The sequence below is a fragment of the Bacillus rossius genome, chromosome 1 (genome assembly GCF_032445375.1).
Source record: "Bacillus rossius redtenbacheri isolate Brsri chromosome 1, Brsri_v3, whole genome shotgun sequence".
Lineage (NCBI taxonomy): Eukaryota > Metazoa > Arthropoda > Insecta > Phasmatodea > Bacillidae > Bacillus > Bacillus rossius.
Window position 1 is genome coordinate 244,855,135 of NC_086330.1, and position 19,896 is coordinate 244,875,030.

The 19,896-nt window shown below is 35.1% G+C and overlaps 1 protein-coding gene across 1 annotated transcript in view; it reads right to left on the reverse strand.

Moving 5' to 3' along the window:
• Window positions 1-19,896, reverse strand: part of LOC134527436 (modular serine protease-like) — a 79,232-nt gene that overhangs the window by 31,939 nt on the left and 27,397 nt on the right. The window contains exons 6-9 of the mRNA XM_063360116.1: window positions 19,236-19,477; window positions 16,177-16,302; window positions 11,857-12,069; window positions 1,549-1,716 (exon numbers count right to left, since the gene is read on the reverse strand). Of these exons, the coding sequence (XP_063216186.1) occupies window positions 1,549-1,716; window positions 11,857-12,069; window positions 16,177-16,302; window positions 19,236-19,477 (749 nt within the window). The remainder of the gene's footprint in view (window positions 1-1,548; window positions 1,717-11,856; window positions 12,070-16,176; window positions 16,303-19,235; window positions 19,478-19,896) is intronic.

Sequence of the window (19,896 nt, forward strand, 5' to 3'; positions counted from 1 at the left end):
AAATGCTCGCAGACATGAAAGAAGCGGTTGTTCTAATAATGTTCAAAGAATACAATTTCAGTGCAATAATTTCAATAAACTAATTTCACGTCTTGATAGCTTACATCTTCACTGTAAAAAATGCTCCGAGACGTATAATGAACATGGTTATTGATTTGACTCATGTGTTGTACCGGCTAATTAGACTATATAAGTGATATGTACTTCAGTACGTCTCTGGCTGCGGTGATGAACGGATCGGATAGACATTTAAAGTCATGTAAAAGGCTTAATCCGTACAATAAGAAGACTGTTTGAATCGAGGAATCCACAAGACTTTAGTAATTTGTCTGTGTATTTTTTTGTACTTGTAATAGTGTAGTATGTATGTAATAAAAGTTTTTTAAATAGAACTTGTGGTGTTTTATTTCTCGAACCTTACACTTTTCTGGTACTTTTTTTAAATTTAAGTTGTTTTGTATCGACCAGGGATCGAACCAAGGATCTTAGTCGATCTAATCAATCAGTATATAGATTACACATTCAGTTAATGAATAATGAACTTTTTCCCGAATCTCTAGCATTAAATTACGCATTTCCAATATGGTGGTCTTGATGTCTGATAGGATGACGGTAGTAGAGGATTTAAAGTCTCTTTACGAATGTTGAACATGGTTTATTGAAATTATTATTTTTTACATGAAATTAAAACATTATTGCATCGATCGCGTATCGAACCGAGGACGGGAATCGATCGAATCAATTAGTATATTTATTGCCAACTTATTTTAATGAATTTTGGAACTTTTCCCGAATTTCTAGTTAAATAATTACGGATTTCCAAGATGGCGGTCAAATGACAAGATGGTGGGTGTCACAGTAATAATTGATTACTGCACTCTAGCGGATAAGAATGAAACTAACATGTCATCAGCGCACTCTCGCCGACGGTACAATGATGATGGCTTCCAGCATCGAAGACAAGATGGCGGACGTGACGTCATGTTACCTGACGTTATATATGCTTTGAAAAAACAAGTGGTGGGAGTCAGTCTGCCAGCAGCCACCATGGGGGAAAGTTCGGTCGCCATTTTTTAATTTTTTTGCCCTCGTCGGGTTCGAACCGATCACTCCGAGCTCCGTTTCGTAAATGTTTGTTTTTTATAAATAATTTATTAACATTTTATTAATTAAATTTTTTTTATAATTTAAAAAAAATTCATTAAAATCGGATAATAAAAAAAGTTAAAGATGGCGGCCGTAACGTAAATTGAACGGTGACGTCATAATTCAAAATGGCGGAAAACACATCACCGGAATTTTCGAGAACACACAATTACGTCATCCAAAATGGCGGATCCAAGATGGCTGCCGAGATCTACTTGTCCTGTTACGTTATGTCCCGGTACGCTGTGTCCCGTTACGCTAGTTCAAGATGGCCGCCGTGACGACAGATATGGACGTGACGTCAGAGATGTGGATCGGCTCTCGGCTCCAGCGCCTGGCGCCTGTCCCCGGAGCCACATTTACATACTACTCAGGTGGCACCCTCTGGGCGAGGACACGTACCCGACACGACGAGGCGCAGGCTGACGAGCGAGCCGCCGCAGATCTGCTTCATCTTGAAGTCCTCGGTGCTGTTGCGGTAGACGGCGACGACCCACGGGAACTCGCCCACCTTGGCCTCCACGCCGTTCGACACGAAGGTCTTGCCGTCCGGGTTGCGCGTGCCGCACACTGCCAACAAGCACACGGCGCCCGCCTGCTTGCATGGCCCACTGCACAGCACAGAGCACACCTGCTGTGCGCTCCAGCTGTACGTGCGGCGGCTGGCTGCTCAGAGCTGCTCTAACCTGCAAACTTCATCTGCACCTTCATTACGGACAAAAATAAAAACATATTTATGACCAAAGGTCTCAGGCACTTCTCAAGGCTGATGATTCTGAACAAATAATTGATTGCAAATAATAGATAAATTATTTAAAATGGGACTTTAAGCATTTCGATAATGTTTATTCGTCATAGTTCTACCACCAACGCAAAAACCAGTTGCTGCCGTAAGACATTTACGTTAAAAACCACAATAATCTTCAGCGAAACTAAATTTATGGAAAATTATGCTGTTGTTCCCCATTATTTGAATGAAACTATTTTTACGAAAGAAAAAGTTTAAATGGTGGTTGTAAATCTATGGTCTAATAAACATATTCAGAGACTTAGATATCTATCATAAATACTTTGTCTACTTCGTGGGAATAAAACTGTTGATAAGCTTCAAATTGAAAGTCGTATACCAGCATTGGGAAATACTTTAGACCAAAAGTCGTAAACATATTTTAAAGTTTAAGTTTCTTGATGAACCCGCATACGAAGATTGTTAAACGAATTCAAAGTATATTTTGTAATAATGTTATTTCTACAGAAAAAAACACTGTAGGAAAAAAAGGAATTGAAAATTGGAAATACGTTTGCAAATATAAAAATTCTTGGTTTTTCTAGTAAATTTAATCGGGATCAAGCAATGAATGGTTCTAAATAATGTATTATTTATTTCAAAAACATTAAAAAAAATTTAATACTACTTAAGCAGAAATATAAACCTAAAACCACTTTGTGCTAATTTATATAATTTTTTTAAAGAACACGTTTTCCAGGGCTTGCTAGTAAAACTAGTAAATATTATATTTGGCAATGTTTGATATCGTAGAGAGACAATACTATGGTAAGAGCAAAAATAATCCTACAGCGCTCAACTCTTGAATATAACTTCGGCCGTATAAAGGAGATTCAATGTATAAGAAGACCCCACGCACATGAAATGGATGTCCTGTATCCACTCATGGGACTAGCGTTAGCAGAATGAGCAGGTTCTGAGAGCTAGTGCTCTGTGAGGTGATAGAACAATGACGGCACTACGAAAACTCACCAGCTCACGGCAGCGTGGAAGACGCAGAAATGTGCAAGGAACTATACTCGATCGCCCCGATGACACATCATGTCTTCATGCCTAACTCTGAGGGAGAACCCCTGCAGTAACACGGCCGTGTTTTATAAGGGTGATTCCCTAGTGAAAAGTATTATCCTAGTCATAACATGAGTAACTGCACTAAAAAGTAAGAAAATTCACTCTAGATACCACATAAAATAGTTGTATGTCACAGACAGTTTTTCGTGTCTTTTTATTGACAATTTTTTTAACTGTTAGTTTTAATTTATCTCGTAGCATTTAACTAAATGTTTGAAAGAAATTGTCAGTCACTTTTACAAAATAACGATGCTTTTAAAGTTACCCCTTATAATAAGGTAAAAAATTTTATAACATTTTTACAGTTACTGTACTATTTTTAATAAGCTACAGTATTATTTATTTGGTCATAAGCCCAATTATTAATCACTCTGACTTGCTGGTATTAATCAATAGTTTAACAACAGCGCAACAGCAGCCGGCTGGCTTTACATTAACACAGGCGGAACATGCGACACTCTTGAAGTAAACCTTGTAAACTCAGGTGGCTCTGAGAATATAATGACAAGGGGAAAAAATCTTTCCGCTAGATTCGAAACAACATAAATAAAATCCGTGGTTAATACGACTTTCGGGGGAGAAACAAGTCACAGAAGTTGCAATCGGAAGTCACTAGTTTCACAATTAATTTTATTCAGCACCTCCAATGTTTTAATCTACACTGAACGTAATAGGTTCCGAACCACGCGGTTTAACTGTGACTGGTTGACAGGCAGGCTTGATACCTGACAAAACTAAAGCATTATCGGTTCCTGTGGAGCAGCAAAACCGCTTTTAGGTTCTAGTCTAATAAATTATGTTAGTTTTGGTAATGCAATTTTAAATAATTAAATTTATTGAATATTTTTCGTACACCACTAGTATAAATGAAAAACTTTTATCATAATAATAAATTCCCTAAGCACTCTACATATTTTGTTAAAAATAAAGATAAACTTGCCACTTATTTTACTTTTCCACCTAGTACACAGTAACGTGATAATTTGACACTTTCATTTCACGAAAACATTTGAATAGTTGTTAGACTTCGCTTCACTATGCAAATATTGTGTACATATTATTTTTATAACTGGGAGTGATGAGTAATAGTGGCTTTTTTTTGCAATTAACTAAGTCAATGAAAATGCCACATTTATCTTCTTAACATTCAAGATTCACCTGAAAATAATTATATCATTTCTCGTATTATTATAATGCTCACAGCAGTAAAAAGAAGCTATGGAAATTTCAAACAAATTTTTTGCCACCAAACGTTGATAAGAAATACATTATAAACCCAGTTAAAAACCATTTAAAACATCCTTAAAACTTGTAAATATAATATTATTTTCTGTTTACATAAAAACATTAATTAACCTTTACTTCATATTTAGTCTGATGTACTCAAGATAATTATACAATTGTTCTTTGAGTAAAGACTGCCGAAAACATTAAAATAAATATGAGGGAGTCTTTTAGTAGGCCCTAATAGCCAGAGATGTGTTAGGTCTAAACTCAGTAACGAGTAAATTCATGTGTTCTCATGTTGGAAAAACACTTATAATACGAAAATCGGACACAAAATTTCTCATAGAAATTTTCCAAACAATGTAAAGCGAAATACATGTTGTTTCAGCAACCGTCACTAGAATATGCTTGCGGAACAGCTACGTTGAGTATTAAATAATTTTATTTTCAAACAGAAATTTCTAACTGTGAAATGAAACAGCTTCAATAAAAGTGCAAAAAGATGGGGAAAATCCTAAACACCGATTTAAACCTAATTTCCGACAGTGAATTTCAATAAAATTTTGCTCATATTGTTAAAATTCATTACATGGTAAACACAATAACACTTAACTTTAGCTTTGTGAACTTTGGTTCTTGCCATCCGCCACAGATGGCAGCACCATGGTTACACATTTCCGTTCCACTCACAAAATTACTGCTTCCAGCTTCCGTGTGCAGATCTAAGGTGTAACACAGCAAAATAAAAAAAAACATAATTGTAATCAATCTATAAATAATTAGAATACTTGCTCTTTAAAAATATTCTTGTTTAGATGGTGCGTATTCGGCGGCTGTGTGCACTAATGTGTTACGCTCAAGTGGTAAAGAGGCCGAATTAGTGACAGCTTCGGGTATATTAGTATTTATGAAGACTGGTAAAGTAAAAAATAATTTACAAACAAAGAGTTCACTATAGTTTTCTGTGTGCTTCAACTTTAGGCTCTCTTTTAAAACCGCACTTATGACGTAAATCCAAAAATCTAACCAATGTTGTGGCTGTATACAAAAATTAAAGTTTATATTACCTTTAAGAAGTATATGTAACATAAAAAAGGAATAATTATATAAATACCATAGTCTTTTCTGTAAGTATGCTTTTAATCACATTTTAATACACCAAAATAATATTTAATAATATAAAACATATAATCTTTCCACATAATGCTTATTCTTGAGAGAACACAAATATATTATTTTGTTATAAACATGTTCCACACAGTTCAAATTAATGCAAGACATATTTAGTTACATAAACTTAAATTTGATAAAATTATTCCAACAATAGTTTTAGCAATGTTGCTTTAAAGTAATATATTTTTACGGATAACCTTCTGAAATTTGCCTTCAAAAAACACATATATAACGGAGACAGAAAACATTATTTACAACAATAAAAAAACACTATTCATAATCTTCGGACACTGTGGATTCCCTATTAAGATCCAATTAAATAACTAAATGAAAAAAATGAACATTTAATAAGATATATCATTTACCTGACGTTCATAAGAGGTAAGTGAGAGGTGAGAGGTCAGTGATGGAACGTAAGAGTAGGGGGAATATCTGTATCTACACGAGATATATCCCACTACTGACTATGTTTCCGAAGAGCAAAAATTCTAGTTATATCACGCTGGATATCGAATACGGATATTTCCCAAGTGTGGAATAAATAATGTTATACAAATTTTAAAGACTTACGTTTACTTGCAATGGATTTATATAAAATGTATAACTAATAAGTTCATACGGCAATGAATATATGTATTTAAGACAAATATTTGCTATTGATTTATGGTTAGCACACAAAACTATGTGCCCGCTGTTTCAGTGTAAATCCATACAACAAAATTAAAATAAAGTAGAGTGACTAAAAATATTCTTCGTTTGATCGTTGGCATAAATTTAATGAGCTAAACAAAACAAAAACTTAACTTACATTATTGTATATATATATATATATATATATATATATATATATATATATATATATATAACATTAGAAAATTAATGCTACATAGATAAAAAAATCTAAAGTTTTAACCAGAAAATTTCAAAAAATAAAAACCGACAAAAACCTTTCTCCAATCTCACGAAATAAACATGTACACACAGAAAAAGTTTGACGAAAACCTATGACGTAAAGTTATTCTTATAAAATATTTTTATTAACTATTTTTATATCCACTACTTTTTTATATTCAAATGAAACAAATACTAACAATGTGTGACGGCAATATGGTTAATACAAACTAACGTCGTAAATTACAAAAAAATTAAAAACACAACTTTTTTAACTATCTAAGTTGCAAATAAACATGATGCAACAAAATTGTAATAAAACATTTTCAGGGAAAAAAATGAATGATTTGGTTAAATACGTAAAAATGATTCACTAGACTTGCAAGACAATTTTATGAACAGCCTAAAATCTTCGATAATAAATTTAATAAATACAATTTAAAACCAATGCTGATAAAAAATATTTATTGACCATACATAACAAGATAAAAATATTAGGTTTTAAAAAGGGCTCCCAACACCAGAGACATATTTTACATTTTTTTCTGCATAACTGTTTAATTCATGCAGAAAACATATTTCTGTTTAAGCAGAACAGGTTACCCTCACATGTATGATGATACAATTTTCATTAGTTTGAAACCCCTAACTTCTCCGTGTGTCCATATCGACACATCTGCAGTACATTATTCAAACCTCTATAAAATCATTTCTTGTATTTTTAATATGCAAATCATGGATATTAGTACAGAGTAATTATTTCTCACTTAAATTGCTTTTTTTTATACTTTATCTATTTAAATTGCATTATTATTGTTTCAACTGTTCAACTAGGTTATGTTTTCAAAATATTGCATTGGCATTATGTTATGTGCAGTTAAATACTTTTGTGTCTAAATGACACACTAGGCATTAGTGATAGAAACTTTTGCACTTTGTGGACGTTTTGGTTATAGGTTATGTTTTAATTATAATCTGGTAGCCTTACAAATTTGCTTTCCAAACATAAGCATATACATGCTAGTATGTATTTATGCATACTATATGAAATGATTTGTTGTTTACTTGCCAGATTATTTGATGACGCCATAATTTGTGTAATTTTCAAATATCAATAATGTAAGTGTATAACAATTAAAAACAATTCCATAAACACCCTGCTTTTTTCGGGTACCAGGAAAGTATTTAAATGCCAGATATCACTGTTCAAGAAGCAGCAGATATCTTATTAGGATGAAATGGAGAAGAGGCTGCAACTGCTGATACCTACATGTACATTGCCCCCAGAGCCCAACACAATCGCCCACGAGGATTCAGGGGATGAATATGAAAGTGTAATTTTAGATACCATTGGTATGTTAGGCAACTGTCAGCTCATGCATAAATACGATACCATGATAAAAGGGGCGAAGAACCAAATGCATTTCATCGCTAGACACCATCGGCAGAAAGAAGATGCACGTACGGAAATATGGAATCCTCTCTGAAACAATTTCCTTATGTGCGTAATATCAGATACAAGGATTTCTAAATAGTTTAATTATTTTAGTTATTATTTAATGATGATTTAGTTTAATACTTGGTCAAAGAATCAAATAAATGTGGAATTAAAAAACTGTGAACATTAGGATATTACTAAAGATGAACTTAAGTGTTTCTTTGCAATTTTGATACTCAATGGTTACAACAGTGCTCCAAATAAAATACTATACTGGGAAAATCGTATGGACACAAGGACACAAGGAATGAATTTATTTGTAATAGGATGAGAAGAAATCGGTTTTAAAAGATTCTTATATTTCTCTACTGTGCTGACAACAATGAAATAAAATTCAGTGATAAGCTAAGGAAAATAAGGATTTTGCTCGAACATATAAGAAAAAAAAATGTTTACAGCATTTTCTTCCCCAGTAAGGTTTTTTTTTTTAAATGAAAGTATGGTTAAGTATTATGGCAAACATTCTTGTAAACAGTGTATTAGAGGTGAGCTAATACGTTTTGATTATGATATGGTCACTATGTTCAATTAATGGTTAGCCTGTAAATTTCAATATTTACCAAGGTAAGTCTCCCAGTCCAAACAGTTCAAAAAAATTATTTTGGCAAGGCTCCTCTGTTACAAATGACTAATGACTACAGTGAAGCATTATTAGCTTACCTTTTCTTTTTTGACATCTTATTTATAGAACTAGTATTTCTAAGAGAAAAAGAATATCGTGGTATACAGGCACAATTAAGGAAAACAGGATCCCTAAGTCATGTCAGATTAAATAAAATAAAATGTTCTTCCGATAAAGAAAAGGGGCTACCACGAAACTTCTATTGTCAAAGAAGATGGTGTTTTAGTTTCAAAGTGGGTTGACAACTCTGTGGTAGCTAGAGCATCGAGTTGTCTTGGTGTTGGGCCACAGTCGCGAGTAAAGCGGTGTTCTCAGAAAGAAAAACGTATGATTCAAGTGCAGCAGCCTCTACTTTTTTGGAGAATATAAACGAAAAACGGGCGGTGTTGGTGGAATGGATCAAAACATTGCTATGTATAAATATTCGAAAAAAAAGTGGTACTGGCCTCTTCTTTTATGGTGTATTGACGTGTCTGTTCACAATTCCTGGCAACTAGCAAGATATGTTGGGAGAAAATCTCTCACTTAAAGTACAGGCATGTGATTATATTGGTGTATTTGAATAAAAAATGCCGATCCATTTAAAGGCTATGGGAGACCATATTTGCCTTTTTATACATAAAAAAAAATATAACATCTGATAAAATTTTATTTTATGGCTTCAATCACCTTGTGCAAAAGATTCCGAAGAAAAGAATATGTGCTGGTGAACATAGCCTCAAAAAATTATCTGGTGTGCGTACCAAATGCAGTAAATGTGATGTCGGCTTATGCTTGAATGCTTTGAATATTATCACAACGAATATAAATGAATCTAGCACTAAATAATATAAATAATATGTGTCAAAAGCGTTTATTCTTACTAGTTTAATTATATGATATTAGAGCTAAACAAGACATTGGGAATGTCTAGTGTGTCCAAAAGTCATAAATTTTGTATGTTTATTCATGTTAATTAAATAAAGTTCAAACCAAAAATTTGAATTTTATATAAAAAAATTAATTGGGAAGTTAAGGGTTTTAAAATACTCTAAACTCATTAGGTATTTAATCATAAAAAAACTACCACGCGCTTCGACATAAACTAATTTGAAAGCCAACAAAAAATTTAAATTTAGTAAAATTTTGATACTAATATAAAAGTAACAAGAATGTTTAAGTAAAGTAATATAAGTAATATGTATGTAATACATGTTAAAATAAAATGTTAAAGTTACGAGGAATGTTAAAATGTTAAAATATAAAAAGCATGTAAAACAATAATGCAAATAATATTTGTGACACATTTTGAACACTAAAATTTCTGACACGAAACCTTGGAAAAACTGAGGTTTAAACGAATTTTAAGAATGTTTAACGCTTAAAAACAGACAATATGGAATGAATGTACTTGTGCTTATCTCTCCGTATTTCTTACTAAGAAGTCACTTGAAATTTGAATTTGAGTAGTTTTCTATAATGAAAAAATTCTGTAAATTTTCTGCTGTCATAATTTCAGATTTTGTGAATTTTATCAAGAAATTCGTTATGACAGTCAATAAGTAACAACCAGCCCCTAAAAGGGGCAATGAATCAAATAGTGAAATAAAAAATACTTCATACAAGTTCGTTAACAGTTTATGGTTTTGATATCACAATTTGAATAAGGTTAGAAAAGTGAAATCGAGGTTTTTTAATTAGAGGCTTACTCAATTATACTTATCACTCAACTTCACAAACTAAGTTCATACAAATTTAATATGCGAAAACAATTAATTTAATTTAAAATGCATATCAAATACTTGTTTTATAGAGCACCCAAATATTACAAACCACATTACAAAATTTTCTGAAAAATGAATATTTATAAATTAAATCTTTTGGTTCACAATTATACCAATAAAATTAATTATTGTATTACAATATATAAAAAACCTTAAACATCATTTAAAAAAACACGACATGTATTTTGCGAATATCTTTGTCCTTGACAATATGCTAATAGTGTTTACAGTTTCATCAAATTGGTGAGAGACTATTAAGTATATAATATTAAAATTAATATAATCGTTATATATTCACTCTAATCCGTCATGATTATAAGGGTACTGGCTGCCTACAATTGATTTCGCTGTGGGCTACATCTGTGTAGCAAGGGTCATGGGTTCGAATCTAGGCTTGGCATGGTTTAAAATTAATGAGCACTGGATCGGTAAAGGTGCTAAAGGCAACTATAATCTTAAAATAATGTTTGAAATCTGAGTGACTGATTAAGAACTTAATGTAAAATTTCATGTTCAACTAATTTGTGTTAATTTTTTGTTTATAAAGTGATATGATACGTATGTTCCTTATATTAAACTAGTTAGAGAGTATTTGTGTTTGAAGTTTAGCTGCTTTTAAATTAATTCACGAAATATGCGGGCGTTATTCAATAATTTTATCATATGGACAACTTAATAAACATACTGTGGAAAAGATTTACGTCAAATGACATATTAAAGAAAAAACGTTTGCTTTTGGAAAGATATATTTGGATATAGGAATTGCTTAATAGGAAGATATTAAATTTAATTGGTTTTACATATACATAATATTAATTATAATTTATTGAATACTTTGTTTCAGTTTGTTATTTTGGAACATTACAATCACGTTATGGCATGTATTAATCAAAACTTAGATTAAGTAATGTAATGGCCTTTATAAAACATTTAATGCGATTTTAAGACTCCTAGATGGTTGACGGTGCATTTTAAATAGGAAAAAGTAATGTTTTAAGGAAAAATGAGAATGTGACCACAAGTTTAATAAATAGCATTTTGAAGTAGGTTGCCGTTGATGGGACGAATTATATTAAAAAAAATTGCCGGTTGGATTTTGTCGCACCTGCCCCCAATCACAGAAATCTACTTCAGGTTTTTTTACGCAAAGAAAATAGTGCAATAGTGAAAATACATTGCCAACTAAGCCTAGGAAAAGGTTCAGCGAGACCTTGCCATTGTCAATGTGGTACGGTGTACCCAGCAATTGTAAAAACAAATATGTTTTTTGATAAAATAACTATTTGGTACATTTATTTTAATTTGTTTAAATATTCACGGGTCACTGTCCGGTCGTAGAAGTTGAACGCTAAAATAGAGAACTTATTGGAAATCTGTCGTGGAGAGTCGGATTTTGTTGTGACACAGGGATCGCCTGTGTGGGTATAGTGGCACCGCCTGAGGCCTGGTTGGTCGACCGTGAACAAGTCGTGTATAGAAACCCTTTTCCCAGCTACGAACGAACAGTACTGTTGGATGGGATGTGCTACCAGAACAGTGACGCGGACGAGGGAGTCTACAGCACACTTGTTTGAAGGAGAGTGGGCGGCGCGCCGTCACCTGATCCAGGCCCCGGGCAGGACCGCGACTTGCACGGTGACCTTGATGCGGGGCACAGCGACGAGCACTGGCGTCTGACCTGGGGTGCAGGCGAAGGGCGGCGGCGTCCACTGGCCCTGCGCCGAGCACTGGATGACGTCGTAGCCGGGCTCGGCCACCAGCTGGTAGGACACCTGGCAGGCCAGCGTGGCCACGGTGCCCGCCGGCGAGGCGCCGCCATTGCAGTCCACCGGCTGTCCGCCCAGCTTGCAGACCGCCGTCACCGAGTTGGAGCCCAGCGAGGGGCACATGGCTGCGGACATAACCCCACTCACTCTGTCAACACACGATCCAGTAGGCCAACACCACTTTGGTACAGTATAGTATATTCACAAAAGAATGCCCCCCGTTATACATTTTAATGGTATCAAATAATGCAAGTCTTACAGAGATTTGGTTTAGGCAGGGCCGGCGCGTCCATATAGGCGAACTAGGCAACCGCCTAGGGCGCCAAGTAAGTAGCTGGGGGCGGCGTAGCACGACACATAACAGCTGATATCATATGTTTAACGATTATTGAAACTAGATGAAAATGGATTTTTGTAACAGTTTGGAATGTTAATATTGATATAAGTAATTATTTAAAGTCCACGGTGACTTGTTTATGATTTGTAATAAGTAAAAAAGTAAAAAAAAACACATACCTGTTTACATTTGATTTTTGACAAAATCTTAGGCTTACGTGATGTATTTTGAGGCAAGGAAAAAATTTTTGTGGTGTCCGGCGTTGGGGGGGGGGGGGGGGGGGGGGGGGGCACAAAGGTTTTTCGCCTAGGGCGCCAATTTACCTTGCACCGGCCCTCGGTTTTGGGTCACAATTACGAAATAACTCAAACACCAGTCTAGATCAACTATCCTCTGATCAGAGATCTAGGTTAGTTTTCCTAACTAAACCCTCTACATTCTCCGAGATTGATAGGATGTGCATCTTCTCCCAGAAAACCAGATTTGCTGACCATCACAGAAATAGGAAATTTCCTCAGTTTTCAAGTAGTAAACAGCCCAGGTATTTTTTTAGTTCGTGTAATGCAACACAGCCTAACCTTAATTCTGATATCAATTATTCATTTGTACAAGCACAATCCAGGCCATCAAAAACTCCACAAAGTTCAACACAGGGAATAGTTTGCAGATATTGGAAACAAACCAACCATATCATCAGTAATTGCAACAAAAAAAACAGAGCAAGGATGAAAAGTGAGTGGCTCAACCTTCAAACACACCCATTCCAGTAATTATTAATACAGTGATTACCTATTTTGTCAACTTGAATCCTCTCCTTGTTTTCAAAAATATTTTGAAATAAAAATTGCCTGTATGCATGTTCCAGATCAGATCTGTAATCCTTGTTCACCCAGGTTCTATTTGTTCTATTATTTCACACGATTTGTTCACAAAATTAAAATAAGGAAATCTTGTTAAATCAGTTGAAAAAGGTGACATTATCTTTAAATTCCAACCTAATCTTAAAATTCATTTTGCAGACAGTAATCAGCATAATGATAACCTTGCCGAATTTATAAGTGAAAGTAACAATAATAAAGAATGTGACCCCTTGAATCACCTACATGAGAAACAGCTTCTGGCTATCAAAATTTTATGTGAATATTTTCCAAAATACCCAACCTCTGAATTCGAACTTACCAAGCTTCTCGAATACGAAACCAAACTCCATGATAAAGGTTATGTTAAAGTCAACCATATCATCTGGCACCTTCACAGATGAAACGTTTGAGGAAGGAAATACAGCAAATATTAGATAAAGGCATAATCGAAACATCTACTTTTCAATATGCGAGTCTCGTGTTTTGGTCCCTATACCTAACGGTAAAATACGAATGGTTGGTTGACTTTCATCGTGTTAGCTATAAAATTGAGATAGAATCAATGCTTCTGCTTGATTTACATTATGCTTTTAATTAATTTTCTAAAGCTAAATATTTCACTAATATAGATCAAATACCTTTAAATAGTGTCTATACGCATTACTAGTTTTAGCATAGGTACCCTGGAATTTTATCAGTTCACATGTGTGCCTTTTTCCTTACTACAGGTGCACAATTACTCACATGTTTATTCGATAAAATGTTCTGTGATATAAAATTTAAGTTTGTATGTAATAACTTGGATGATCTTATGGTGTACTCCGAAAGTTTTTATGAATATCTCCAACTTTTGAGTGAAGTTTTATCTCGCCTCGAAAAGGCAGATCTAATGTAAATCCACAAAAAGTTAAATTTTCTGTTCAGGAAATTTCATTGCTAGGTCATAAAATTTCTTCGCAAGGAATTTACATTGTTCCTGAGCATACTATAGCCATCAGGGAATTTCCCCCACCCTTCGATGCCAAGGGTATGGCCCAGTTAGTTGGAATGATCCAATTATTCGGAACATTTATTTCTGATTTAGCTGAGAAAGCAATTCCTCTCAATTATCTGCATAAGAAGAATGTGAAATTTTAATGGGGAGAGAAACAACAAAAGGCCTATGAAATTCTGAAAAATTATATCATAAGTAGCCCAGTTCTCCGCATGGCGGATTTTTCAAAATCCTTTGTTCTGGAAACTGATGCCTCTGGTTCAGCTATAGGAGCTGTTTTGGCACAAGATTTTTATGGTGTTGACATCATATTGACTTTGCATCCATGAATCTTACTTAACAGTAAAAGGCATAATCCATCTATGAGGTATAGTTCCTAGCTGTTGTTTTTGGTAAAGACAAGTTTAGGCCTTATTTAGAACATGCTGAATTTCTTTAATAAATGGATAATCATGCGTTATCATGGCTATTAGCTCACTTTGGGCAATTAGTAAAGTTTGGTCGCTGGGTAATGAGGCCCCACATTATGGTGTCAGTTCTGCGGGGAAACTAACCCTCACAGTATGATTGATATTTATTTTAAATATAAAAGTTCTACACATACGAGGAACACAGAATGTGGTTGCCGATACTTTTTCACACACGTTTGATAATACCTGGGAAAAAAAACCACTCGGTGAAGATGTTTGTAATTTTCTCGTAATGGACATCCCTGTAGCTTTCAAAAACATTCAGACCCACAGGAAGATTTATAATTACAAGAAAATGTACAAAATTTACGATCTAGCATTCCACAATAACCTTATTTCTTCTCTAAAGGCATGCACGGATAATCGCAAGATTAAAATATATTTTAGTAATTAATATTTGGATAATACTAAAAAAAGGGTAAACCTAGGTTTACTTCTTCTTGCATTACCCATAAATATCTATTATATAAATATTATCTATAAGCAATGTGAAAATGTGTTTGTCATTTCACGCAGCAATGTAGCATCAGATCGACCGGATATTTTTGCATATAGATACCAGTTTGTGGGCCAGAGAGGGACATAGACTACACATAATTATGAAATTCCATACCTAAGGGAGTGAATAAGAGGTAAATTTAGTTTTATTATAGAACATCATAGGTGTTAGAGATTATAGAGAAACAAGCAGTGAGTTTGTGTCATTTCTCTACGTCCGGCAGATGATCATTAGTCAGGTCTGGAAACTTCCTATCCTTTTCCTTGGCGAAACCCATCCGCTTAGTAAAGCATGCCGCTGTTGCAAATTAAAGGCGCTAATAACAATTTATTTTAGAACTTCAACAATAGATGGCGTTGCCTTGAATTTATAACGCGCTAGCATTTGGTAAATCCGTAAAGTTTTGCCTTAGGGGTTACATGCCTTCCAACAAAATGAAGTTGCAGACTGGCGTCACATTTATGCCTATGCGTGTCCTTGATAGACCGAGAATTCGCAATCAACGGGACTTTAAAACCAAAAAATTTCCCGTTCTTCAACTGTACGTCCCGCAGACCTGACACTCGTCTGTGTCTTTGAATATATATACTGTATAGATGTCGCGAGTGGATAGGATTTACTCTACGTTTTTCAGGAGCGTATGATGAGCAGCTTGGGAACTTCACCGCTGCAGTGCGCTGCCGTAACGCCCTGTATCGTTTTAGGTTGTTATTTACACGTTAGAGCGCAGCACTGTCACCCGCTGACATTTCCCCGCACCACCAACCCAACATTCACTGCAGCTCAAGGTCGTTCAACGGGAGTTTGTGCGTTGTGATGAGAAGTGAGGTAAAGGGTGGGTGGAGGACAACGTGTGTTTGAGGGAGGGTGGGGAAGGTGTGTTTGAAGAGTTCGACACTTGTCCGCTAGGGACCACCACAAGTCGATGTCCTAGAGATGGTGGCGATTGCGGCGGTGAACTAACCAACTACCTCAAACCGTATTAGAAATTTTAACCTGGGCTGGCGACATCTATGCAGTATATATGTTCACTCGGCTGTGTGGTGTTGTGCAACACGGCTTGTTAGCGCACCTCTCCTGCAGGCCGGCGGCTCGGGCGCCAGACTCCCTCCGAAGCACAGCACGGACTGCGCGCCGTCCAGCACGAAGCCCGCGTCGCAGCTGTAGCTGAGCAGCGCCGGCGCCGTCACGACCGTGCCTGCGCACAGCACGCTCTCTCTCATGCTCGTGCCGTCTGTCCACTGACTGCAGCATGTGAACACTACACTATTCTGGTGGATATATTATTGAAGAATGGCATTTATAAAAAGACAAATAATATATCACCAAATATAATATAAACCAAATTGGACAAAAAATTAAATAAAAAAAACTTGTATGCATTATGTTCTATCATATGGAAATGTGCAAACCTGAAGCCCACTATACATTTATATTTGTTTACAAGAAAGTGAAAAAAAAGACACCTTTATAACTGCGCGGGCCGTGCTTCGCGGTCGTCAAGGCAACATCAAAATAACTTTTTCGACTTAAACTCTTTCAGTGTATTCGTCCGCTGAAGTGTTTAATTTACATTTAGATGATACATGGAGTTTATCAAACCTTGACTGTGTGGGTTAAATTGTACCTACATTCCTGCGGACATCATACTTTATGGCCCTGAAATAAATAAATAATATTATAATTTTATTCACTATTAAAAAATACAGTTATATGGCGTAAAATTATTAGCACGCAAAAATACAATATATAATTTAGTTGCAATGAAAAAATAATAATTTAGGTTTATCTTAAAAGGTTTTAACCTTTTCTATTAATGCAGTACGATGTTTTTGTCCAAATATTCTTAAAACATGTTTTACAACTACAGGCTGAATTAAAACTTCAGAGACCCAAAAAAGTTAACAATGTAACGTTTCCCCTTTTCAGTGACAATAATAAAAAATTATAAAAACTCAACATTTTCACTTAGATCAAATTTAGATATATATAATTTTTATAATAATTATACATAATTTCAAGTAGATATATTCGAAAAACGAATGTCACTTATTAAGAACTTAATAGAGAAAAAAATCATTAACTTATCTAAGCTAGATACTAGAAAACCAAGAAACTAGTCTAACTACAATAGCATATTATAGGATTGGTTTATGAGAGCTAAGTTTAAACTTTACTGGAAATTTTACGAATAAAACATGGAATATTAATGACATTACTCCTGCACAACCTTTTTCAAAAGGAATTTTTTTTCGTTAAATGCCACTAATTTTTGCATAACAATAATACTCATAAAAATTTAAATTTTTTTTAACCATCTAATTGGTAAAACATAACTTAGAATTGTGTTCTTTAAGCATTCATGTAACTCTAGTCTATACAAGTATTGACCAAAAAGCAGTACTATTTTTTAATATGTAACAAAATTCATACAGTCATAGGTAGTGATTATAAAGTCCAGACATTTGGAATAATTTAGTCAAAAATATTATTAAAATAATTTCTAAAACTATCTATCAATATATCTTAATATATATAAATCTCGTGTCACAATGTTTGTCCTCAATGGACTCCTAAACCACTTAACCGATTTCGATGAAAATTGGCATTTATGTGTTATTTTTTTCCAACTTGAGAGATAGGATAGTTTTTATTTCGATTAATGGTCTTAATCTGATAATTTTAGAGTTTTCTAATGTGATGTATGTATGAGTTGGCAGAAAATCACCACGGCAACGGCTGTAGCATTGTTGATGCTTCATTCGTCTCCATGGCAACGACTATTTCATTGTTAGTGTAGTCCTCATCACTCATTAAATACAGACCACCAATTTTTAGATATATACCTACAGGTAAATAACTATACACTGGTAGAACAAAGTCGGTCGGGATTTGAAAGTGATATAAATTATTCAAATAAAGAAGACAATTACTAACTACATCTGATTTCTAAAAAGGTCCAGTGAACTCTTTACCAAGTCAACCGATTTCGATGAAAATTGGCATTTATGTGTAATTGTTTCCAACTTGAGAGATAGGGTAGTTTTTATTTCGATTAATAGTCTTAATAATTTATAATTAATAATAAACTGATTATCAATGTTGATTGGTGTTTAAGCCCGGGAAACAGTGGGTACTTCGTTTCCATGACAACGTTGCGTGCTTGAGAGTCGGGAAACCATCGGTGCTATTCGTTTTTTCTTCGGTACATTACAAAGCATTGTATTAAGTTTTTGTCAAAATTAATTAATTTTCATTTTATTTCATTTATTATAACTGTAAATAGGAGATTTGGTCTCATTCCCCCCCCCCCCCCCCATAAATACAACCGTGCGAAGCCGGGTCGGGCAGCTAGTATTCTATATAATAGAGAGGAAAAATACGCGAGTACTTAATCTTTCAGTGACCAAATTGATTGAGTGGTGAGACCACTTACCTCCCAAAGATGAGTTCTCAGTTGATTTATGGCGAGTCACGGAGTGAGATTTCGCAAGTGGAAAACGCGTGGAGTGTTGTCTCAAAACTTATTCCGTTTCCCCGCCTACGTCAATGCTCCATCCTCATATCATCATAACACATCGATAATACGTTGAGCATTAGGTTTTTTTATTAAATTGTTGCTAATTTTTAAGTAAATGACATAATATGCCCTTTAATTACCCTTACAGTTGTTTTGGTCCCTACGATGAACTTAACACCATTGTAAGTAATTTTTTTTAAGTTTGTTGTAACCCAAAATTAATAAAAAACTATTTCTAATTTAAAAATTTAATCATATTTTCTTCTTTTTTTCTTCGAAAAAAACTAATTTGTTTCAAATTCATGGCAAACATAACAATTGTTCTTTGAGCAGTAAAAATAACCTAAGTCATTTTGTGAACGATGTCATAACATATAGCTACTAATGTGATAAAAACATTGTTAAGTGCATTCAAAAGCCACTTTAATATGGGCGATGACTAAGGATTGTCCACTAATCCTTATGCACGAATAAGTCTAAAGTTAGATTGTCTGTTGCTAGCTGTGCCGTGAAATAAGCCACGCTAAACTGAATGTTCGGGAACACCACATGTAATGAATGTTAAAGAAGGATCCACTCCAAGTGTGCAAGGCCTCCGGGCCTGGACTCACCCCCGACGCCGCGGCAGAGCGGCGAGGAGTCCGCGGCGCCGCAGCCCTTGACGGAGTAGCGGCCGCTGGGCGGCTGCGGGGGCAGGACGCAGGCCGCCGCCCCGCCGCCCCCGGGCGACCCGCCGCCCCCGCACAGGTCAGGGTCCTCGTCCGAGCCGTCGGCGCACTGGCGCGTCCCGTCGCAGCGCGCGGTGCCGTCCACGCAGGCGCCGTACGCGCAGCGGTACGCGAACCCGGGGCACCTGCGGCCAGTGATTAACGACACCCAACTTCTCAAACAAACATGGCAGCACTAGTGACATACTTGGGGATTTCATGGCCGTACAACTTTAAGGGAAGGAATTTAAGAATATACTTAGTATGAATCTATAATGGTGCTAAAATTTGCTTACACGTTTCTAATAAAATTATTAAAATTGATCAAAAAAATTAAGCACAATTTGTTAAAACATTAGGTATAAATAAATAAGGCACTTGCTGAGTTAAATTACTGACATTTCAAAGTGATAGCAGATTTCATAATCTCTAAAACTCCCTTTATGCTCGGTTACAGATGCAAATACAGGTTTAAATACGCATGTAGAAAATTATGGAAACTAAATATGCAGCCAACGCACTCTGGAATAATCCAGTAGGTTCTAGGACGTTTTGGAATTTTCTA